A 25374-nucleotide genomic window follows, 5' to 3' on the forward strand; every position below is an offset into this window, starting at 1 on the left:
CCATGGTAAGTTGTGATGAAGAACTTGTAATACTTCAACGAAGAGTTGGCGTACCAGGCCTACAGTACTTATACACGGTTCATACGATCGGTGTTTGAAGAATTGCGACACCATTCGAGCGCTCTGCAGGAAGTACGAGCGAAGCGCTTCGCTCACAGTCAGGTAAGAATGTCACCATCACTTCAAGTTTGGTAAGTGGTGATGAAGAACTTGTAATACTTCAACGACGAGTTGGCGTACCAGGCGTACAGTACGTTCGCATGGTTCATAGGAGTGGTATAACGGTATATGGATTGAAGTTTGGGAGGAGAATGAGACTGGGATATTGCAAAGAGGTCCGGACACCTGCCATAACAATGTTTTAAATGTTATCGAGGCAGGCGGTGACTCGCCGCCCACTAGATGGGCCCCTGAAAATGCCGTCGTGAAGACGACCAGGAGCAACACCGGTGTGAGCGGCTCAGGGGTGTCGAGAGGTGTACGCCGCGCCCTACCCAGTGGCTGATAACAGCCACTGTGCCAACTCGCGTCTTATGCAAGTTTTCACTTCCACCCCTGGAGCATTTAGCTCTTCTCTCTGGACAGCCAATGAAGGCAAGCCAGAGCTGAGAGTCCTGCGGTTCTCCTTGGGGTCCACTCCGACCGACGAACACACGCCGGAGACGGAGACCCTGACGGATTCTCTGGAGCACTCGTCCCTCTATATTCCACGTGTCCCTCGATCCTCGGAAGTCTCCCACCAGTCTTTGTCACAGGCGTCAAACTCGACCCGCTATCTCCGACGAGGTCTACCGTGACGCCTTACAACCTGTGGGACCCAACAGGTGGCTGTTTTGGCCCACATCATCCAGCACACGGCAGACGTGTCCTGTCCAGTCTCATTTAAGCTTGGCAGCAGTTTCACCTACGTCAGTTATTCTAGTTTTGGAGCGTAGTATTTTATTTTTAATGCGATCGGTCATCTTCACGCTCAGAATACTACGCTCCATGGCTCGCTGACAAACCTTGAGTTTGGTTTTTTGAACCTTTGTCAAAGACCAACCCCCTTATTGATAAACGTCTACTAAAGTTGACAAGCCGCTAATAATCGTTTGTCCCTTTCCATCATACCAACACGTCGGAAACGGACAAACGATTATTAGCGGTTTGTGAACTTTCTTCTTCTTCTTTCCATCCTGTTACCCCCTGCTGGGATGTAGGGCTCGAACCATTTTCTTCCATTGACTCCGGTCCAGGGCAGCTTGGTTAACCTCCTCCCACCCCAGCCTCAATACACCCAACTCGAACTCGCTTTGTGAACTTTAGTAGACGTTTATGAATAAGGGGGCAAGTCTTTGTCTGTTTAGCAATAAATTTATATTACAGTAGTACACACTTGATAAGGCGCGTCGTGAATCTTCGTTCGCGCAGAAAGAAAATACGGCTCCGAAAATTAACGAAAGAAAACTTAAAACTTACAATCAACCGTAAGATCACAGCGCAAGGTCTATAGTACACTACAGGTGTTAGTTCCGTCTCACTCGCACGAGCCACGTCTCTCTGCAATTACAATATGGCGGCTGACTAACATGCGATGCGGTGCGCGCCAACATGGCGACGGCTAGTGACCAATAGCAAACCCGGAAAAAGACGCGCGCTGCGTGGAGCGTGATGAATTGATGATTGGCCAACACCATTTCGCGCGCTTTTAAAACTCATCTTCTGCGCAGGTACATCGACGCGCCTTATCAAGTGTGTACTACTGTACATACGTCTTATCTGCTCTTTGATTTCAGCTCGCCACTCCGCAGCCGCGTCCAGTCCTCGTTGAGCGACGAGCCAATCAGCCGCAAGATAGACATTCCTCCGCGGCCTGAACTCGAACACATGTCAAGTTCCAACAGCTTCGGCTCGAATGTCACTCTAGTCGGCAACAGGTATTTATTTATAATAAAAAAAAAAAAAAAAAATGATTTATTCAGTAGCACAAGTTATTTTACAAAAATTACTAATATACCAACTTTTATGACATTAACTGTGAATAAAGGTATATTAAAAAAAAGATAAGTGTCACGAAATGGTGTCACCTTAGCGTAATGTTGGCCAGCGCTGATCTTCAGGTGAATCCATCTGGCGAAAATTCACGTCACAGTAAAACAGAAAGATTAAACGCAAAAAATTTACATGGAGAATAGCCAAGTAGATTATACAAGATGACTAAATTGGCTACTTGACAGTTTTTTTGTAAATAATGTGAATCAATCTTGATTTTCCTGAGGATCAAATGTCTATATAGGACTCATGGCATTTAAGCAACACAAAGGTCAGAAATGAGAGTTAAAGTCTGACGCTCGCACTCGACGATTGAAACGCCACTAACAAAATGATATCGTAATGTGACGTCCCATTACATTAGTCTGTCCTAAATGTATGAAAGATCAAAAAAAATGCTATTTTGATCGTGAAATATTGCGTTTATGTATATAGTTGTTGTATGCCAATGTACAATTTATTTTTTAATAAAATGTAAGGAATCGAATGGTATCATTTACGTTGCTCTTTTTAAATGTAAAAAAAAAAATCTTATAATATCAATGTCGTTTTAAATTTAATTTTTTTATAATGGATGGCTCCGTTTCTATCCATTTAGCTAAATTTTGTTATAATATTCAACATGTGTCAAGTACCCAATTGTTAACTGAACATGATGTTAAGACGCTATACATACAATAAAAAAGCTTGTAATGTGGTGTGGCTTTGGTACAGCTCCTGTTAACAAAAAAAATATTACACTTAGTAAAAATATTACTTTGACGACCGGTTTGGCCTAGTGGGTAGTGACCCTGCCTACGAAGCTGATGGTCCCGGGTTCAAATCCTGGTAAGGGCATTTATTCGTGTGATGAGCATGAATATTTGTTCTTGAGTCATGGGTGTTTTCTATCTATTTAAGTATTTATAAATATTTATATATTATATATATCGTTGTCTAAGTACCCTCAACACAAGCCTTATTGAGCTTACTGTGGGACTTAGTCAATTTGTGTAATATTTACATAGTACACTTCTTCTTCAAGCATAGGTTTGGTTATCTTTCTGAGATTTTTTCCAATAGCGATTTCTTGAAACAACTGGTTTCATGGTAAATAATTCTAAATATCTAACATAAAGAAACAATCATAGAAAGAGCATTGACTGCTCCACTTGGTGGCTAAACACTTCCGTTTGGAACAGGATTGACGTAGCCGCCGTCGAAGACGCCAGAGCGCAGTCGTCGCAGCACGACGTGGTGGCGTACAAGATGGACAACGGCGTCAAGACTAACAGGTCGGTTGTCAACAGCGTTCGTCGTTAGAGAGGAACAGGAGCGACGTAGCCGCCGTCGAAGACGCCAGAACGCAGTCGTCGCAGCACGACGTGGTGGCGTACAAGATGGACAACGGCGTCAAGACTAACAGGTCGGTTGTCAACAGCGTTCGTCGTTAGAGAGGAACAGGAGCGATGTAGCCGCCGTCGAAGACGCCAGAGCGCAGTCCTCGCAGCACGACGTGGTGGCGTACAAGATGGACAACGGCGTCAAGACTAACAGGTCGGTTGTCAACAGCGTTCGTCGTTAGAGAGGAACAGGAGCGACGTAGCCGCCGTCGAAGACGCCAGAACGCAGTCGTCGCAGCACGACGTGGTGGCGTACAAGATGGACAACGGCGTCAAGACTAACAGGTCGGTTGTCAACAGCGTTCGTCGTTAGAGAGGAACAGGAGCGACGTAGCCGCCGTCGAAGACGCCAGAACGCAGTCGTCGCAGCACGACGTGGTGGCGTACAAGATGGACAACGGCGTCAAGACTAACAGGTCGGTTGTCAACAGCGTTCGTCGTTAGAGAGGAACAGGAGCGACGTAGCCGCCGTCGAAGACGCCAGAACGCAGTCGTCGCAGCACGACGTGGTGGCGTACAAGATGGACAACGGCGTCAAGACTAACAGGTCGGTTGTCAACAGCGTTCGTCGTTAGAGAGGAACAGGAGCGACGTAGCCGCCGTCGAAGACGCCAGAGCGCAGTCCTCGCAGCACGACGTGGTGGCGTACAAGATGGACAACGGCGTCAAGACTAACAGGTCGGTTGGTAACAGTAATCACCATGCCAAGCCTTTACAGGACAAATTGGGCTAGTGAAGGTAGCTACCAGATCATGAGCTGCTACGCGAATGGTCCTGAGAAACATTCCCTAATATTTTAATCTGTTAGTACCCAGTGACTTCATTTACTATCTCGGTAAATAAATGCCTGGGTTCCGAAGTGTTAATTCTCTTCTGCCTAAGCGAGTATACGCCCACTGTTGGGCAAACGCCTATCCAAATCTCCAAGCAGCCCGATCTGCTGCTTCCATTCTCCAGAGTTTAATTAATTAATTATGACTAAGATTTAAGATAAAAAAAGACAAATCGTCAGAGCTACCAAAAAAAAAAAGCTTCTAGTCTAACCTTAAACCAATGAAAGTTTCATATGATCATATTTTTGAACAATAGTCGCATTACGCTTAGGAATAATTCATATCATGAACACAGTTTAAAAAATTTCAAAGGTGACCGCTTTCTATCTGGCGAATCGTAAGCTTGTTTACCACTTTACATGGTGGTAAAAAAATTAAAAAATTATCATATTGTCCGCAGGCATCTCCGCGGCGACTGGCTCATATACTGGGAGCACGAAATCGGGCGTCCAGACAAAGAATCCCGTTTCAACCTGAAGCAGATAAAGTTGCAGACATTTGCCGGCCACACGCATTCCGTCAAGTCCATACACTGTCTGGATAACGAGCATAGCTTCATGAGTGGGAGTAAGGACAAGACTGTACGGCTGTGGTCTCTCAGGAACCAGGTTAGTTACTTACAGCAGATATAGTTGCAGACATTCGCCAGCCACACACTCCTTCGAGTCCATACACTGTCTGGATAACGAGCATAGCTTCATTAGCGGCAGTAAGGACAAGACAGTACGGCTGTGGTCTCTCAGGAACCAGGTTGGTTACAGACAGCAGATATAGTTGCAGACATTCGCCGGCCACACATACTCCTTCGAGTCCATACACTGTCTGGATAACGAGCATAGCTTCATTAGCGGCAGTAAGGACAAGACAGTACGGCTGTGGTCTCTCAGGAACCAGGTTGGTTACAGACAGCAGATATAGTTGCAGACATTCGCCGGCCACACATACTCCTTCGAGTCCATACACTGTCTGGATAACGAGCATAGCTTCATTAGCGGCAGTAAGGACAAGACAGTACGGCTGTGGTCTCTCAGGAACCAGGTTGGTTACAGACAGCAGATATAGTTGCAGACATTCGCCGGCCACACACACTCCGTCAAGTCCATACACTGTCTGGATAACGAGCATAGTTTCATCTTATGCCGTATGGCATTTAAACCGCTCTTTTGTAATTTAATGTTTTTCCAGGGCGACGGCAACGCCACGAGCCAATGCAACTGGACGTACACGGGCCACAAAAAGGGCGTTTTATCGCTCACGTTCCTCGAGTCCCTCCGCCTGGCCGTGTCCACCGACAGCGTCGTTCACATCTGGGACCCTTTCATGGAGAATGTGGTGTCCCAGTTGGACAATATAAAGTCGCCCGTGAGCATCGTGAGGACGTTCCCGGGGCCCTCTAATGTGATCATAGCCGCTACTACGGATGCCACGCTCAAGGTCATCGATGCTAGAGCTTGTAATTACACCAGCGAGTTGAAGGTGAGGAAGATTCATTCTCGCTGTTATATCCTCTTAAGGCCCAGCCATAGAAATGAAAAATCCAAAATTTGCCACTTGAATTTGAACCTATAGTGCACGGAATACAGTAGATTTTATTTTGTTTGAAAATTGCACGAAACAAAACAAATGCAACTCTGTCCTAATTGAATATGATTTAAATTTCATCGAACTGAATAAGTCCTATAGGTAGGACCTTGGGCCTTACGAGGATATTATCTTTATGACTATAGGCAAGATGTTCATTCATTAAGAAATCCAATCAATCAGTCATTCATTTATAGGGGCGGTTATGGGGACGCTTTCACAATCTGACTTTTGCTAAATTGGTGCGTAGTTTACATGGAATCTACTTAAACTGTAGTTACTGTATTATTCTTGAATAAAACAACGTCTAGAGTCTTCAATGGTGGTGTATTTTATATAAATCCTTTACTTAAAAATAGTATCATATTTTAGGAAAGGAGCGAGATGCAGTACGTGTAGCTGTCAATTGCGAAAGTGAGCGGGCTAAATGTCATAGCTGTCAGTGACTATTTTGTTAAGGCGGCGTCACACTCTATATATTAAGGTGGCTTTACACTCTGCTACAGTTACTAAAATGACGAATAAGTTGGAGAAATTGAGGCAATGGAGTTTTTTAGTATGTAGGATATAAAAGGGTTTAAGTAATTAGTGTCTTCCGGTTTTCAAGGTTATCATTAAATACAGGGTGTTTATTTAGTTATCTGTGATAATTTACTGGGTGAATATATAGGTCCTACTGAGCAACCTTTATTATGGGACCAACCCCGAAATTGCGAAAAAAATATTTTCTCTCCCTCAGAAATAGTCAAGGTCAAACAGCCAAATTGTATGAAACATCTAATTTTTTTGCGGTTTCGGGGTTGGTCCCATAGTAAAAGTTGCACAGTATGATCTAAATATACACCTCGTAAATTATTGCATGCCTGTATTATTTATAGAAATCCATCTTTAAGGGTTAATCCATTTCATAAATGAAATTGTGAAGTGGACCGCCCGAAGCGTCTTATCCCTCTACCGTTTTGGTAGGAGGGCATTAGATCCGCCAATTTTGGCCTAAAGAACGATCATGCCAAACGTTGTCGCCTGAATGATAAGTGCAGATTTCATACGTTTCTGCACTATCAAACAAATGTACAGCGCTATCTTTTTCTGCTGTCAAACTAGGTTCAAGATTTTTTTCTTATACAAGCAATTAATCTTTACTACTGGAACATAACATATTGATCTAAAAAATGCAGAAGGCTTTATATTATGTGGTCCGTTCTACGCCCGAGATCTTGAGAGAGCAACATCAGTTGTCCGTCCGATAGATGCGTCCGATATGTATTCACTCCGCTTCTAGCCCTGATGTAGTTTGCTCCTCCCCTCCCTGTGAACAGCAGCTCGCCTCACCTTTTCGTTTTCTTCCGGACTCTTCAATCTCATTTTAAAACATGTTTTTACAGTTACCGGCGACGGCCAGCACGTTCGTGCGCTGCCTGTGCGTGCACTCGTGCTGGGTGGCGTGCGGGCTCGCGTCCGGGCACGTGGTGGTGCTGGACGCGCGCGCCGGCACGCCCAGGGCACACTGGCGTGCTCACGACGGGGAGGTATGTTACTACAGCGCCGGCCGGCACGTTCGTGCGCTGCCTGTGCGTGCACTCGTGCTGGGTGGCGTGCGGGCTCGCGTCCGGGCACGTGGTGGTGCTGGACGCGCGCGCCGGCACGCCCAGGGCACACTGGCGTGCTCACGACGGGGAGGTATGTTACTACAGCGCCGGCCGGCACGTTCGTGCGCTGCCTGTGCGTGCACTCGTGCTGGGTGGCGTGCGGGCTCGCGTCCGGGCACGTGGTGGTGCTGGACGCGCGCGCCGGCACGCCCAGGGCACACTGGCGTGCTCACGACGGGGAGGTATGTTACTACAGCGCCGGCCGGCACGTTCGTGCGCTGCCTGTGCGTGCACTCGTGCTGGGTGGCGTGCGGGCTCGCGTCCGGGCACGTGGTGGTGCTGGACGCGCGCGCCGGCACGCCCAGGGCACACTGGCGTGCTCACGACGGGGAGGTATGTTACTACAGCGCCGGCCGGCACGTTCGTGCGCTGCCTGTGCGTGCACTCGTGCTGGGTGGCGTGCGGGCTCGCGTCCGGGCACGTGGTGGTGCTGGACGCGCGCGCCGGCACGCCCAGGGCACACTGGCGTGCTCACGACGGGGAGGTATGTTACTACAGCGCCGGCCGGCACGTTCGTGCGCTGCCTGTGCGTGCACTCGTGCTGGGTGGCGTGCGGGCTCGCGTCCGGGCACGTGGTGGTGCTGGACGCGCGCGCCGGCACGCCCAGGGCACACTGGCGTGCTCACGACGGGGAGGTATGTTACTACAGCGCCGGCCGGCACGTTCGTGCGCTGCCTGTGCGTGCACTCGTGCTGGGTGGCGTGCGGGCTCGCGTCCGGGCACGTGGTGGTGCTGGACGCGCGCGCCGGCACGCCCAGGGCACACTGGCGTGCTCACGACGGGGAGGTATGTTACTACAGCGCCGGCCGGCACGTTCGTGCGCTGCCTGTGCGTGCACTCGTGCTGGGTGGCGTGCGGGCTCGCGTCCGGGCACGTGGTGGTGCTGGACGCGCGCGCCGGCACGCCCAGGGCACACTGGCGTGCTCACGACGGGGAGGTATGTTACTACAGCGCCGGCCGGCACGTTCGTGCGCTGCCTGTGCGTGCACTCGTGCTGGGTGGCGTGCGGGCTCGCGTCCGGGCACGTGGTGGTGCTGGACGCGCGCGCCGGCACGCCCAGGGCACACTGGCGTGCTCACGACGGGGAGGTATGTTACTACAGCGCCGGCCGGCACGTTCGTGCGCTGCCTGTGCGTGCACTCGTGCTGGGTGGCGTGCGGGCTCGCGTCCGGGCACGTGGTGGTGCTGGACGCGCGCGCCGGCACGCCCAGGGCACACTGGCGTGCTCACGACGGGGAGGTATGTTACTACAGCGCCGGCCGGCACGTTCGTGCGCTGCCTGTGCGTGCACTCGTGCTGGGTGGCGTGCGGGCTCGCGTCCGGGCACGTGGTGGGCGTGCTCACGATGGGGAGGTATTATTTTGCACACATACACTTTGTAAAAACAAACAAATAGGAAAATCTGCCCAGATTACTCACCCCCGTTGCTTTTCTTCGTCGTTCGCCCACCATACAAAATTGTAGCTAAGGAAGCTTCTAGTTGTATACTTAATTGTGTTGAATTTCATTTGTTCGAATATTTTACTAAATAACAAAAACGGTACCTAATTTGTTTTTTTTTTTAGATTTATTTTAGTGTAATAAACATTGTAATATTCGTTAGGCGGCACGAATGAGACTAAATGTTTACATATTGTGTAATATTGAATTAAATAAGAAAAAAATGCAGGTATTACGACTGGCGGCCGTTGACAGCAACAGACTACTGACGTCGGGCCTGGATCAGGTCACCGCGCTGTGGAAGGTGGACGACGGAGAGCTCATCGCGCACCTCAAGTGAGTTTACACCTTGTTGTCTGTAGCACAAGGTTCATAATGCAAGAGACTGCCACGAGTGCCACGTCGGGGCTGGACCAGGGTGCGTAGACAAGATGTCAATCGTTCACGCTCCCTAGCGTAGCGTAGTTATCTATCACTCTTCCATATTAGTGCGATAGAGACAGTTACGTTTAGTTCGCTACGGAGCGTTAACGATTGGCATAATGATATGCACCCTGATCACCGCGCTGTGGAGGTCGACGATGGACTCAGCAATAACCCTCAACAGGGAGGAGTTTTGGCCGAAGGGTGTCAAGTTTCGGCGGTTCCGAGGCCGGCTTCCTGACACTGCGGGGTTGCGTAATGCATCGCAACCTCTACTTTTAAGATATATTGTTATAATATGTATGTTCGTTTTAAGGTATTTATTTATGGGCCACTAGTTGCCTGAAAAATTTAACGATCACCTAGTAAAAAATCTCACGCCGCTCCCCGTATAGCCTAGAGAGAGTTATTATGACGGGCAAAGTTGAAGGCAACAGACCTCAGGGCCCTCCTACTGGATAGTGTGCTCAAATCACTGCACCTATGCAATTAAAACTGCACGAGGCCATACGCTTGGCGAGGAATAGAAGCCTCGGAGGAACCTGGTCTTCAACAGAATTGAGAGGCTGACTGAAGAAGTTTTGGTTTGACATGTGGAATTATTTTTATTCAGGTATTTGGGAATATTCTTGGTTGATTTGTTGCGCTCTGTTACTGATCTTAATTCATTACTGATCTTCAAGAAAATCTACATTGGGAAGTAAATGTTTGAATTATTTTCCGTCAGAGGGACCACGGAACCCGTCCACTGCCTATCCGTGTTCTACAACGAGCTGGTCTCCGGCACCACCAACAACCGCATCGGCGTGCACACGTCGCTCGCCCAGGACGCCAGCTTCTCCAGCACCAAGCTGCGCTCCGACACCTTCCGAGGTGTTCTTACTTGTATGTCAGTACTCCCACTTAATAGGCTGCTTTTGTTAGGAAGTGATAATGGTACCATAAGTCTGCTGTGCTGATAAATCTTTTTGTTGATATTTTCTTTAGTATTTAACTTTTACAAGTTCCTCGACCGGGTCTATTGTTAACCATAAAGTTTTAAGTCATAAGTAAAAAGCGCTGGTGGCCTAGCGGTAAGAGCGTGCGACTTGCAATCCGGAGGTCGCGGGTTCAAACCCCGGCTCGTACCAATGAGTTTTTCGGAACTTAAATACGAAATATCATTTGATATTTACCGGTCGCTTTTCGGTGAAGGAAAACATCGTGAGGAAACCGGACTAATTCTAACAAGGCCTAGTTTACCCTCTGGGTTGAAAGGTCAAATGGCAGTCGCTTTCGTAAAAATTAGTGCCTACGCCAAATCTTGGGATTAGTTGTCAAGCGGACCCCAGGCTCCCATGAGCCGTGGAAAAATGCCGGGACAACGCGAGGAAGAAGAAGAAGAAAGTTTTAAGTCATAATGTATTGTTTGTCCGCATTCTCGTTAGTCTTTTTTTTTCTCAGAAACGCGTAACTTTTACCTTAAACCTAACCTAGCCTAAATTATCTATAGGATGACCTCACGAAAATCCTGAGAATTTACCGTTTTCAGAATTATGACTAATGATAGTCTGCCAATCATTACATTATGTATGACTTTCAATAATTATGTCAAACAAAGGGATCCTTAATTTTTTGTCGATACTGTCACTTAATAGATTGTTTCTGTTGGGCAGAGACAGTTGGACAGTTGCTTGAACGCATTTAACAATTATTGAGGCACTATGCATATTCGAACGCATTTCTCAATAGTAGGGTTTTTCCACATGCGTTTTTTGTTACATGCGTACATGAACATTACAAGGTGAATTTGTTCTACTGGGGATAAATGCATTTGAGGCGTCGTTATATAGAGGAATCTGGAATATGAGACAAGTAGATGGAGACGATCAAAGAGATTTTGAAATAGAGGTTACTGTCAACTTTCGACACATGGTTAAAACTTTTAGAACGCTATTTTACTTTAATCCTTAAAGGGACCGTGCGCGTTGGAGGGTCTGCCATCTTGTGGCCTGAATCGGAACCATAAACATGCACATGTACACGTCACGTGATTTCTTGTGCATAGTAGGTTCTGCCATCTTGTGGGCTACATCGGAACAATAAACATCACATTTACGCCTCGCGCCAAAAATCTGACGGCTCCTGTGCTGCCTCCTACAGTTCATGCACGCTCCCTATTCTTTCACTGTTATGTGGTTAATTTGTTAAATATCAAAAAGTGGCGCCATCTTACCGGCCACTACCTAAAGGTTATGGCGCCATCGCTCCAAACAATGTCACCATACTTTTAGCCTTTGATCTATTAGATGGCGCCACTTTTTGATATTTGACACATATCAGTCAACGAATAAGGATCAAAGTCAAATGGCGTTCTAAAAGTTTTAATCATGTGTCGAAAGATGGCATTAAATTACTGTAGCTATACAGTTTTCTATTTTATATAAGGGTGGATCAACTTTTTTTTGTTATTCTGTCCCGCCAGCCAGGCGACAATAGTATTACGGATAGGGCTTCTAACTGCCATAAAGTTGTATGTTACATTTTATTGAATATCATAAAAGCAGGGTTTTAAGACTAACACGAGATACCCTAACGATGGCAACAAGTGACAAGAAAACGATAATTCACCTATAAAAGTTAAATAAAGAGTTTATCGAAGTATAAATAATACTCCCTTACGTTTTAGCGGATTAATGCGATGTGTTTGAAGTAATAAATGCAGAGCTTTAATGTAAATTACAATAGTTATATTTATATGGAAACTTCGATGTATTAACGGTGTACAGTCGAGTAAATATCAAACCTGGAAAATGTTGCAAATCGCCGGAATACCTGATACCATACATTAGTATATGTTATTATCTGATACTATATTTCGTGTTTTTTGCGTTAGAAAAAAAGTAAACAATCTTTGCGTGTATTTTCATTGAAATTTATTGAAAAACGCATTTAAAAATTAGTTTATATTACTTATGAAAGCAAAAGAATGTGACGCCTCTGGAGTTGCAGGCGTCCATAGGCTGCGGTGACTGCTTACCATCAGGCGGACCGTATGTTTGTTTGCTACCGTCGTGGTATAAAAAAATGTAAGTAATCATGTATGATTTATAATTGTTACATATTTGCTATGACTTACCTATTTTTCAAAAGTTAAACACGTCAACATCGTTTACCTTCTCTATAATGAATTATAATTTAAATAATACGCAAAATAGTGATACACATGATCTTGTGAAAGGTAAAAGTTGAATGAGCAGTTTTGTGAAGAGATTTGTAAAATGTTAATTTTTTATCGCGTAATTGATCTCAAAATCTTGAAAAGAAGAATGATTAAAAACATTCATTTATAGTACACATTGATAATTAAATAATTATTTTTAGTTAAATATAGTAGTATATATAATGTACACATTTACATTTACTGTGTAATATAGTTTTAGTGGTATTCCCTTAACGCAACGCAACGCCAACGCAACATCGGCAACGCGCATGTAACTCCTCTGGAGTTGTAGGCGTATATAGGCTACGGAGACTGCTTACAATCAGGCGGGCCGTATGCTTGTTTGCCACCGACGTAGTATATAAAAAAAACCTAACTTAGGTCGATATTTGTATTTCCAATAATATTTAAATAAGCTGAATAAACTGTAAAAAAATTAACGAAAATGGGTCATAATTGTCATAGATTACTGCAGCTGTTAAAATTTGCAGCTGTTTACTTTGTTTTTTGACTCATTTACTCGTTTTTCTTCGTCTTACACTATACAGGGTGTTTTGGTCCAATAGTGAAAGTTGCTGATTAATATGGCTCAAAAACAGGACTATGTTCACGTCTTTCCTGTAGACATACCCAAAAGTTAAGGGCTATAATAGCTATTTACGATACAAGTGCAGAAAATAGGAAATTCGCAACGAGTGGTGATAAATTAAAACACGACCGAAGTGACAATCGAACCGGATAGGGGGATCGGGTGAAGGGGAGGGGGGGGGGGAGGAAGGGAAGGGGTCGACGGGGAAGGGAAATCGACACGAGTATGAGAGTACGAGTACGTGTATCGTATTACGTTTTACAGTACATATGGCTCTTTAAAGTTTCGACATATGTACGGAAAGTGCTCATTCCCGTAAAGGTTAATTTTCTTATTTAGCCCTTATCCACCTGAAAGGGTACTCGTGTTATTTGGATAAGGATGATGAAATCATTACCCATTTGCCCACAAGCTGTTAACTACTGTCTACAGAAGAGAAAAGTTTATTTTTGATGACCACACACGGTTTCTACGAGAAAGACGTGAACGTAGTTTTGTGTTTGATTTGTATGACCTACATATTTATAATTTATCTCGAAAATATGGCTAAAAGTTGAAAAACACCCCGCATTCTAGTTTTACTGTAAAACATATAGAAGTACAAATATCTTGTTACCAAAGTCAAGTTTAATAATTTTATTTATATTTTAATGAGTCCTTTCCTAGTTCTTATTATATAGGTACACTTTATTGAGCAGTCAGTTTATTTTAACAGGGTGGGGTTAGGACGCAGAAATAGTTATTTGTTTGACAAGGGGGCAAAGTTATTGTTTAACCGCTCGTGCTAATATTGATAGCCGAGCGAGTGAAAGATTCCAAAATTTAACCACGAGTGTAGCAAGTGTTGCAAGGTACTAAAGTTAAATCAATTTTGCCACCGAGTGAAACACCGAAATCTTCACCACACCAACGCGAAGAAAATACTAACTGTACAATATCAGTGTAAAAGTCAAACCAAATCAATTCCAAATGAACGTTATTCAAAATCAGCATTTAAAAGTCATGTCTACCAGCTAACATAAGGACACAACTCGAAACTTGCATCAGATGTTTCTGACGACCGGTTTGGCCTAGTGGGTAGTGACCCTGCCTACGAAGCTGATGGTCCCGGGTTCAAATCCTGGTAAGGGCATGTATTTGTGTGATGAGCATGGATATTTGTTCCTGAGTCATGGGTGTTTTCTATGTATTTAAGTATTTATAAATATTTATATATTATATATATCGTTGTCTAAGTACCCTCAACACAAGCCTTATTGAGCTTACTGTGGGACTTAGTCAATTTGTGTAATAATGTCCTATAATATTTATTTATTTTATTTTTTATTTATGTGGATAAATTGCTACCTTCTCATCAGTTTTGACCAATCAAGAGGGCCTTTACTAGCTCGTGTGGTGAAAATATTTTTTTCACCACACGAGCTGGTAAAGACTTTGTTTATTCTTCAAAAACCAAAGAGAAAGTTGCATTTTATCTACAAGACTGGTAAAGTAATTTGATGCAAATTTTGAGTTGTTTCTTTTTATTGGCTGGTAGAAATGACTTTTAAGTGATGATTATGAATGATAAATATTGAATACATTTCATTGATATATTATGTTTTCAGTTAGTACTTTCCTCGCGTTGTGTTGTGGATATTTTTGTGTTTCACTCTGTTTTTGCACTTCTTCTTCCTTTGAATTTTAGCACAAAGGGTTAAACAGTAACTTTGTCCTCTTGTAAAACTAATAACAAGTTGTTTTTGGTCCATGTATCATGATACAAAAAGCAAAACACATTGTCTCTTATACAATACACATCACTGTAGATTTTTTTTTAATGTGATATTGTGAACAATTTACTTTTTTATTGTTAGTAGCATTTTAAACTATGTATCTATGTTTGTTCCTACACTTTAATTTACGTAATAAAGTACCTATGTCAGTAAGTGATTTTAGTTTTAAGGTAAACCTGAATGTATTTTATTGTTAATAAATTATAAATTAATAAGAATAAGGTTAAAAATCCTGGAACCTAGAAGCGGTCTGTCAGGAATCTTTTGTAGTTTGAAAATGTAATATTAAAATATTCAAGTCACACGAACCCGCCGCTAAAAAGCCGCTCCCATACAATCGAAGTAAATAAATAATAATAAATATTTGGGGACGATCTTACACAAATCGAACTAGGCCCAAAAAGCTTGGGTACTAGGAGACGATATACATACGTAGGACAGCTCCCCCCCCTAGAGAATAAAATTTCGAACGCCCCCCTCCCCTTAGTCATCAGTCATATGAACTGCCACAGCCGATCAGCTAGCGATGCCCTTGCTGGGAGCTGTACAAATAACTTTATCGAATACCTAGAATGTTTATTTTGTGTCAAGTTTGCGAATCAACTACGTGGGCATTTCTATAGTTGTCTCTCTAACATTTGTGTTACAATTGGGAATTTTTATATTATTTCTACTCACGATCACGAGCTTTTTCCATTTTTATTGAGATTAAAAATTCCCACTTGCCAAAATAATTATTTCATGCGCTCGCAAATCGAATGATTTTCAGTGTATAACAAGACATGTCTATATGTACGTATGTTTGTAACTATGTAAAAATACCTATGCCACAGTAATCCTAAAAATAGTATTTTTTGGAATAAAATGTTTTTAGAGTTTATAGATGTTTTATTTCTTAGAAAACTTATTTTTGACCACACCAACTACTAAAAGCTGAAGCGCTAGTGGTCTAGCGAAGAGCGTGCGACTTGCAATCCGGAGGTCGCGGGTTCAAACCCCGGTTCGTGCCAATGAGTTTTTCGGAACTTATGTACGAAATATCATTTGATACATCGCGAGGAAACCGGACTAATCCCAACAAGGCCTAGTTTACCCTCTGGGTTGGAAGGTCAGATGGCAGTTTCGTAAAAACTAGTGCCTACGCCAAATCTTGGGATTAGTTGTCAAGCGGACCCCAGGCTTCCATGAGCCGTGGCAAAATGCCGGGACAACGCCAGGAAGAAGAAGAAGAAGAAGAAGAACTACTAACAGCTCAGAAGAGTAACAAAGTAGTCTGATACAAATTTTGAGTTCCCCATGTTGGCCAGTAGAGTGAGATTTGACTTTCGAGTGATGTTCATTTGATTTGTAATGTTTCACTGTTAGTATTTTCCTCGCTTTGGTTTGGTGGAAAAAGTTGTGTTTTACTCGCTAGCAAAGTTTGCTTACCTAACCCTCTTGTATTGAAACCCTCGCAACGCTCACAATTCCACATTTCGAACCACTCGATACGCTCATGGTTTAATTTTGGAATCTTTCGCTTGCTCGGCTATCAATATTGGCACAAGGGGTCAAACAACAACTTAGCCCCCTTGTAAAACAAACAACGAATCACAAGCTCGAAAAAGATTAAACCTGACGCAAAGCTGCCGGCTTTTGCGCACCTCTCTCCAAAAACCCGCTCCCATACAATCGAAGTTTACGTTTTCATTTTAGGAGATTCTAGAATTGTGAGGAACATCGATAATTTCGTTTATCGATATGGAAACGGGTACCTGCCAATTAAAGGCCCCCAAAATTTCGATGTCTGTGTATGTATGACGACGCCATTTTCCATAGCACTGACTAGACGCCGACTCTGAAAAGACGTCAGTGTTTGGTGACCCTAAATACGTCAACTATTTAAGTCGGTGACCGTTCAGCGTTGAGTAGAATAAATAAATAAATATTATAGGACATAATTACACAAATTGACTAACACAGTAAGCTCAATAAGGCTTGTGTTGTGGGTACTCAGACAACGATATATATAATATATAAATACTTAAATACATAGAAAATGCCCATGACTCAGGAACAAATATCCATGCTCATCACACGAATAAATGCCCTTACCAGGATTTGAACCCGGGACCATCAGCTTCGTAGGCAGGGTCACTGCCCACTAGGCCAAACCGGTCGTAAAAAAATAGAAATACCAGGGAATGCCCAAATCCCACAGCTTTGCTTTGTGATATGCTTTTCAGTCGAGTATCCTGTTTACCTACCTATGTACAGTCAGCGTCAAATACTTTGTAGCAACCAAAGTGGCCAAATAGTTGGGTACACCATATATTTAGTATGGTGTACTGAACTATTTGGCCACTTTGACTGCTACAAAGTATTTGACGCTGACTGTACCTTACTTAGGCAACTCAGCAAGCTTCGTTGTCTAAGTAAGGTACAAGATTGAAAAGTTTGATTATATCACTATTGTACACAATACTTTTTCTACGATTCATCTAAAATACTTTTAGGGCCTGTTTCACAATGTCCAAGTAAGTCATGAATAAGCTATTTGCCACTTACCTGATGAATAAAGTCATCGTTGGCGTTTCACAATCTTCAAATAAGCGTAACTGGTAGATAAAGTGCTAAGTTTTGCAGGAAGTTTTATCTGGCAGTTAATTTATTTGTTAATTAGCTATCCAATGCTTGGACATAGTGAAACAGGCCCTTAGTCTTTTCTATGAGGGCGCGTCGGGACGTGATTGGTAATTTTTTTGCATAGTTGACTACAGCGTATCGAAATATATCTTACAGTACATATGGTGCTACTTTACCGCACTAGTACGAAAATTAGCATATTACGTTACTGTGCCGAACATTTAAAGGGCCATATGTACTATAAAACGTTGTACGATACATGTGCGAATCGGCAATTCGCAACTCGTGTCGATTTAAAACACTTCCTTTGGTCGTGTTTTAATTTATCGCCACTCGTTTCGAATTTCCTATTTTTCACACTTGTATCGTAATGTACTATTACAGTACATATGGTGCTACTTTACCGCACTAGTGCGAAAATTAGCATATTACGTTACTGTGTCGATCATTTAAATGGCCATATGTACTGTAAAACGTTGTACGATACATGCGCGAATAGGTAATTCGCAACTCGTGTCGAATTTCCTATTTTTCGCACTTGTATCGTAATGTACTATTATAGTTGAGTGAGAGCCCATATATGAAAAGTACGCAATTATAGTTTGGTATAAATGAATGAGTAGAAAAATAACTATTTTCTACTCATAGAGTAATTATTTAAACCTTTATCACTATGACACGAACATAAAATTTCTAGTATGGAAGGTAGAGTAAAGAATATAATCTCTATATACCAAAATGTGTCCGACAAAAAACCATAAATATGTGGCGCTACAGTACCTAGAATACTTGAGAACAAAATGTTATTATAGACAGCGCACTCCCTCCGTCAATAACGCCTAAGTTCTTAGCTACTCTAGCGCTACTCTGGAGAGATTTGGAACTAATATTTATAGCTGACAGCTGGAGACTAGGCTTGAGTCGGTCAGGACCGAAGAACTAAAAGGAATGAAATCCCACCACAGACCGAAAGGAACTAGTTCATCTTAAGCGCTCTTAATCGGTCTCGGTCCTTTAGTTCAGTAGTCGGTATGTCAGCGGGCCTACCGCGAACTACGTTCGACGGGTTGCCTTCCTGTCACACTTACGTACGAATTTACAAGTGCGACAGAGAGGCAACACGTCGAACGTGGTAGGCCCTCAGTACCAAGTAACAAATCGGTCGGGAGCGAATGATCGGAATGAGTCAAGGTCAAGAAATTCGCTCTCTCACGCTCTCGCTCTGTTTATTTGCGAGCGAGAGCAAGATATAACCTAGTCATCCTCATTCAGATCTCGAGATTTGCTCCTGAACTAAAGGAACTCAAGGACCTAAAAGAGCGAACTAGTTCGTTTGACCGATTGACCGAGATCGGAGCGCTCTTTTTAAAGACCGAGCGGGCACAACTCTACTGGAGACTTTTGCAACAGTTCTGCCTATGGAGATTCTATTCCTTGCCTCTACCTTCCATAATTTCTAGAAAGCTATAAAATATAATGTCAGATTTTGTCAGATTTCATTGTCAGATCACAATCAGTGGGTATTGTATTGTACTGAATTTAGAATAGTAAATTGGTACAAAATGCCGGACAGTAAGAAGCCAAAACGGAGCAGCGTGACGTCGGTGCAGCATGGCACTGATATAGCACACGCACTCGAGGAGACTCACCATGGGGACCATTGTCTGTCGCCGCAGCAGCTGGAGGCCCTCTACTGTACCAGCATCAAGGTATGTACAGTCAGCGTCAAATACTCTGTAGCAGTCAAAGTGGCCAAATAGTTCGGTACACCATACTAAATATATGGTGTACCGAACTATTTGACTACTTTGGTTGCTACAAAGTATTTGACGCTGACTGTACGATCATGTGGAGTAAGAGAAACAGGGTGTTTTAGGGTTCCGTACCAATAAGCTACAATAAAGCTTATGGTGCGACTGTCCGTCCGTCTGTCACTGCTCTCGAGAACTACTTAAGATATCGATGTGAAATTTGGAATAGTTATAAACAACGGTAACCCAGACACATTGAAAGTGTTATTTATCAATTATGGAAAATGCCTAATATAAAGAGGGGGGAAATTTTCAAAGTCTATTTAAGTCTATTTTCAAGTCTAGTGAGATATCATTTGAAAGAGCTCAAATTGAACTTAAAAAAGAATTTTTTATTTTGTTTTCACACTAAAAAAATGATTTATGATGGAAACTATGAAAAAAATACCATTATTAACATTGTCTGCTCGAGACAAGAGAAACAGAATGAAGATTTCCTACAAATGTTTCCCCCCGCGCTTGTCCCAGTGTATCTCTTACCGTATCTAACCTCATATTAAGCTGATTTGACGGTATAACTTATATAGTTCTAGTCACTCGCGTGAAATGTTTCGGAGTGCCTAGGTCTCAATTTTTAAGCATGAGCAACGGTCACGGTAGCCGCGCGCCGCGTACTGTTGCTCGCCGTGAAGCGCGCTGGGTGCGCGATGCGATGACCGTTTGGGGTGATCTCAGCCCACATAGCCAACGTGCATATCGTTTACGCTCCGTGGCGAACGAAACGCAACTGTCACAGTCGCACTAATATGGAAGAGTGGTAGAGGGAGATGACTACGCTACGCTACGGAGCGTTAACGATTGTAACGTTGGCTACGCGGCCAGGTAAGGTCATCATCGTTATTACAGCCTCTTGTCGCCCGCTGCTGAGCATAAGGTCTCTCTTTGTGTACGCTTGTAACCAGGAATTGAGCTAGTCTCGTTGAGATGTGCCCCGCGATCTTACGAATATCGTCGCCCTGTCTGCCCAACGAGCTAACGGACGCCACCAATATATCGACATTTTGGTCCACCTGCCATCGCTCTGCAAGGAATGTATAGCACTTACGCCCCGCTCCCCACTTATGGCTCTTGCACATGGCGCATGCTTGCGCAAATATGAGGCGCCGGCTAAATGTGCGAACAAAAAGCTTGCGACGTTCACTACTCGCATGTGCTATGAACTATGATTGTACAATGTGCATGTAACATTAGCTACATTTTTCTACTAAGTCGTAGAGAGCGTATAGCCGACAGCGTGAGCGATAGAGTAAAAAATTGTATTCGAAATTTACGAAACTGTTCCGAAATCTTTTATTATAGGTAAGTAGAATGGGCCGACGTCTATACGTTTTTACTTTTTTTTCAAGGACGGTCTCTCCGAGGGCAAAGCGGCCGAGCTGCTGCAGCTGCACGGTCCCAACGCCCTCAAAGACCTCCACGGCACCAGCTACTGCAAGATCTTCCGCCACAACTTCTTCGGCTGGTTTCAGTGCGTCCTCTGGGCCGGCGCCATCCTCAACTTCATCGCCTTCGGCACCGCCGACCTCATCAGCTCGGGCCACGGCGGCGGCCACAACAAGAACGAATACCTCTACCTAGGCATCGTTATCACGGTCACCATCATAGGAACTGGCGCGTTTGGATTTTACGTAGAAGCCCAAAACGTGGCCACCATGAGCGGATTCGAAAACCTCATCCCACCGAACGCTACAGTCGTCAGGGACGGAATTATAAAAATAATACCTAATAGTAATATTGTGATCGGTGACATCGTCGAGATGAAGGCGGGGGAGACGGTCCCGGCCGACGTGCGCATCTTATCGTGCGCCAACTTCTCCACCGACATGTCGTCGATGACCGGGGAGTCGAAGCCGGTCGTCCACCGCACCGAGTTCACGAACGTCAACCCGCTCGAATCGAAAAACATGGCTTTCTTCACTTGTCCCATTGTCGAAGGTAGTGCGAGGGCCATGGTTGTCGACACCGGAGAAAACACGCAGATAGGAAAAATTGCCGGCCTCGTCACCGGTCTAGAGAAAGTTGAAACTCCCATCGCTAAAGAGATCACTCGTTTCATCAAAATAATTTGCATAGTCGCGTTCGGTTTTGGAATTATCTTCTTCATCATGGTATATGTGGCGCAGAGAAATTGGCTCAGCGCCCTGCAGTATATGCTTGGAATAATCCTGGCAAACGTACCCGAAGGACTCATCGTCACTCTGACAGTCTGCATGACATTATCCGCCAAGCAGTTAAAGAAAAAAAAATTGTCTCGCCAAGTCTCTGCAAGCTGTAGAAACCTTGGGCTCGACCTCCGTCATTTGTTCTGACAAGACGGGAACGTTAACTGAAAACCGAATGAGTGTATCTCATCTGTTCTGCAACTTTCATATATACGAGAATACGGATCACACTCACGTGTCTGACCCTACGTATGCAGAATTATGTTTAGACGCATCCCTTAATCTTAGAGCTCATTTCGCTCACGAGACCCGCGTGTTACCAATTGCAAAGAGGAAGATTATCGGAGACGCTTCTGAATGTGCCATATTGCGATACATGGAGGAGGCCCGCTCGGCGACCCTGACGCAGCAGGAAAACCCGAAAGTCGCCGAAATACCGTTCAGCTCGGCTTGGAAATATCAAGTGACCATTCATCGCCTGCATGAAGTGCCCGGGCACCCGCGTATAGCTTACTTTACTTTGATCATGAAAGGTGCCCCCGAAATAATTCTGGAGCACTGCTCGGAAATAGCCACCGACGAAGGAAGGGTGCCGTTGAGCTTGCAGCTCAAGAGGGATCTGAAAGTAAATTTTATAAAACTTGCCAACATGGGTGAACGAGTTATAGGCTACTGCGACATACAGCTGCCAATGTCAGAATTTCCTGCCGATTATAAATTTGACACGGAGCAGCGCAACTTTCCTCTCGATAACTTGACATTTATCGGTGCGATATCAATGATAGATCCCCCGAGGGAGGATATCGACCTGTACATAGGTATATGTCGGCAGGCGGGGATCAGGGTGGTAATGGTGACTGGTGACCACCCCGTGACAGCGCTGGCCATCTCGCGCAAGTGCGGCACCATCACGCAGCCCACCGCCTACGACTACGCCTTCGACCACCACATCGAAGTGACTGACGTGCCACCGCACGTGCGCCGACAGTTCGTCGCCGCTGTCATCACCGGCGACGATCTCAGGAAAATGGGAGAATCAGATCTCAAGAATACTTTAACAAGATACCAAGAGATCACGTTCGCCCGCACGAGTCCCCAACAAAAGCTGATGATAGTTGAAGCATTCCAATCGCTGAAGTACTGCGTAGCGGTGACCGGAGACGGCGTGAATGACTCGCCGGCCCTGAAGAAGGCCGATATCGGCATAGCGATGGGGATTACTGGCACTGAAGTATCCAAAAAAGCTGCAGACATGATACTCTTGGACGACAATTTCTCATCCATTGTGCTGGGCGTACAAGAGGGGAGGAGAATATTCGATAATTTGAAGAAAACTATCGCTTACACGCTCACGTCAAATACGCCAGAAATGCTACCATTTGTTCTGTATGCGATCCTGGGGATACCTTTACCGTTAACGCTGATGCTTATCCTGATCATCAACGTGGGTACAGACCTACTCCCCGCTATCAGCCTGGCTTACGAGACTTCCGAGGAAGACATTATGTCCATACCGCCCCGGAAGCTTTCGGATCACCTAGTTAACAAATACTTGATATATATGGCTTATTTCCAGATTGGACTGATACAATTTTTTGCCGGTATATTTAGTTATTTCATAGTGTTTGCTGAGAACGGATTCTTCCCATCGACACTTTTTTTCATTCGCAACAATTGGGAAAAGAAGGACAGTACCGTGGAAGATACGCTCGGCCGTATTTGGCACTTTGATGACAGGAAGAGATTAGAGAAACGTGCGCAGACGGCTTACTTCGTGGCTTGTTGCTGGGCGCAGATTGCTGACGTAATTATTTGCAAGACACGCCGGATTTCGTTGGTCAAGAAGGGCATGAGAAACCACGTGTTGAACGCAAGTATTGTGGTGGATTTGCTGGCGGCGTTGATAGTGACGTACGTGCCTGGATGTAACATAGTGTTTGGCACGGAGGCTCTTCCCGCGCACCACTTCTTTCTCTCGATCCCGTTCTGCGTGCTGATGGTACTTGGCGATGAGCTGAGGAGGTACATCATTAGGAACAACATGAGCGACTGGGTCTCCACGGAGCTTTACTATTAGCTTTACCTCTTTATCTATGAATTCATGTTTAAGTTTTAAGTAATTTATGGTGGAAGTTATTGTTTAAGTTATAATAAATTACTTTTACATAGCAAATAGTTTTAGTTTATTAGGTACCTCCAAAGCCTAGTTGGTTCGCGCATTTCCTGCGAGTCGGCTCGTGTAAGATTGTAATTGACCTGGCTTTCGATAGCCTATTACTATATGGCCTGAGCAAGTTTTTACCTTAATGACATGAACTTTTTTTCAACCCGCTTTTATATAAAGCTTACTGTGCATAGAGTAAACTATAAATACTTACGTATAAGGTCTAATTTTTAATAAAAAGCAAAGCGTATTTAGACTTTAGTAAACTTGTTTCTCGCTTGAATGAAGGCGTTTTTTTGCGGATAAAACTTTATCGAGTATTCAGTGGATTCTAGCAACTAATTGAATATATTCTAGGTTTATTAATGACTTTATTATTGCAACCCTGTGCATGCATGGCCCAAGTTCACGTTGAAATAAAATTAGCAGACATGAGACATCGCAGAGAACGATGATTATTGATTAAGTTAAAAATTCTATTATTTAGAATGTAGGTACTTGTACATTTCACGTATTTGATTGAACTCGAACTATGAGAAACGTTGCATATATTATAATTATTTTGTAACATTTACCTATATCCGATAATAGCCGCGTAGTAATCTACCTGCCTTATAGGGCTGCATCGATTAACATACGCTAGGAAGTCTTGCCCTAACCACATGGTAATAGCTCGTTAGGCGACGGAAACTTCGCCCAGCCTACTGACCGACGTGTGCCATATACACATATAGATACATACATATTTGCTAAACACAGATAATGTAGGTAATATAGTTATTTTATACAATCGTGTTATAATTTCGTTTTCAGTCGAGTACCGTGTTTAGGCCACGAAGCTTGCTGAGTTGCCTAAGTAAGGTACGAGATTAAAAAACTTGATTATATCACTATTCTATGCAAAAGGTACTTTTTCTACGAGTCATCTAAAACGTTAACTTTTTTACTATAAAACCTGAATAATTTATGAAAATTGGTAAGCATCTAAAGTATCTCAATAGACAAAATGTAGTACAAAATACATTTATAGATGACTACAGCGTATCGAAATGAATTTTATAGTTGAGTTAAGAGCCCATATATGAAAAGTACGCAATTTTAGTCTGGTATACGAAATTTTAATTAAACCATTACTATCGACGAGTAGAAAAATATACATATATTTACACTTTTCGCCTTATTACAAAGGAGTAGGGTGTAATGTGTAAATCTAGGTATATTGTCTTTAGCGTCGGCTTTACAAATAACAAGTTTCAAATGCACTTTACTACCTCAAATTAAGAAGCAATGACAAAGTTGAAGAAAATTGTGATAATTTTTAGGTCAACCACGTCAGTCAGGCAAGTTGACAGCAGTTTAAAGCTGTAATTAGTCAGGATTCCGACATCTTGATTGATTTATCACTCTTGGAAGGGATCTTGTTCAAATATTTAGTTTTCCTTGAGTGATTCAACTATTAGTAGGTTACATCTGTTACTCAGGTCACCAGATACACTCGGATCTTTTAATTAAGTGGACACTAATGGTACTATTAGTTTACCTAACAGCAAAGAAAAGAATATCAAAAAGTGGGGCCTTTAATATAGATCAAAGGCCAAAGGTATGGCGGCATCGTTTCGAGCGATGGTGTCATAACTTTTAGCCTATGCTCGGTAAGATGGCGCTACTTTTTGCTATTTAAAAACTTTTACACATATCAGTGTAAGA

At 43.7% G+C, this 25374-nt stretch overlaps 2 protein-coding genes across 2 annotated transcripts in view; both read left to right on the plus strand.

The window, feature by feature from the left end:
• LOC133522428 (WD repeat-containing protein 81) overlaps positions 1 to 12814 on the plus strand; it is a 39155-nt gene extending 26341 nt beyond the window's left edge. The window contains exons 14-20 of the mRNA XM_061857774.1: positions 1776 to 1916; positions 3213 to 3305; positions 4647 to 4854; positions 5432 to 5722; positions 7213 to 7356; positions 9146 to 9252; positions 10067 to 12814. Of these exons, the coding sequence (XP_061713758.1) occupies positions 1776 to 1916; positions 3213 to 3305; positions 4647 to 4854; positions 5432 to 5722; positions 7213 to 7356; positions 9146 to 9252; positions 10067 to 10298 (1216 nt within the window). The 3' untranslated portion in view covers positions 10299 to 12814. The remainder of the gene's footprint in view (positions 1 to 1775; positions 1917 to 3212; positions 3306 to 4646; positions 4855 to 5431; positions 5723 to 7212; positions 7357 to 9145; positions 9253 to 10066) is intronic.
• A 6113-nt stretch (positions 12815 to 18927) lies between these two features.
• Positions 18928 to 23767, plus strand: LOC133522429 (sodium/potassium-transporting ATPase subunit alpha-like). Its single transcript, XM_061857775.1, is given in 3 exon segments — positions 18928 to 19239; positions 20688 to 21578; positions 21580 to 23767. Coding segments are annotated over 3 exon segments (3039 nt in total). The 5' UTR covers positions 18928 to 19092; the 3' UTR covers positions 23581 to 23767.
• The last annotated feature ends 1607 nt before the right edge of the window (positions 23768 to 25374 follow it).

Source organism: Cydia pomonella, chromosome 10 (genome assembly GCF_033807575.1).
Source record: "Cydia pomonella isolate Wapato2018A chromosome 10, ilCydPomo1, whole genome shotgun sequence".
Classification (NCBI taxonomy): Eukaryota; Metazoa; Arthropoda; class Insecta; order Lepidoptera; family Tortricidae; genus Cydia; species Cydia pomonella.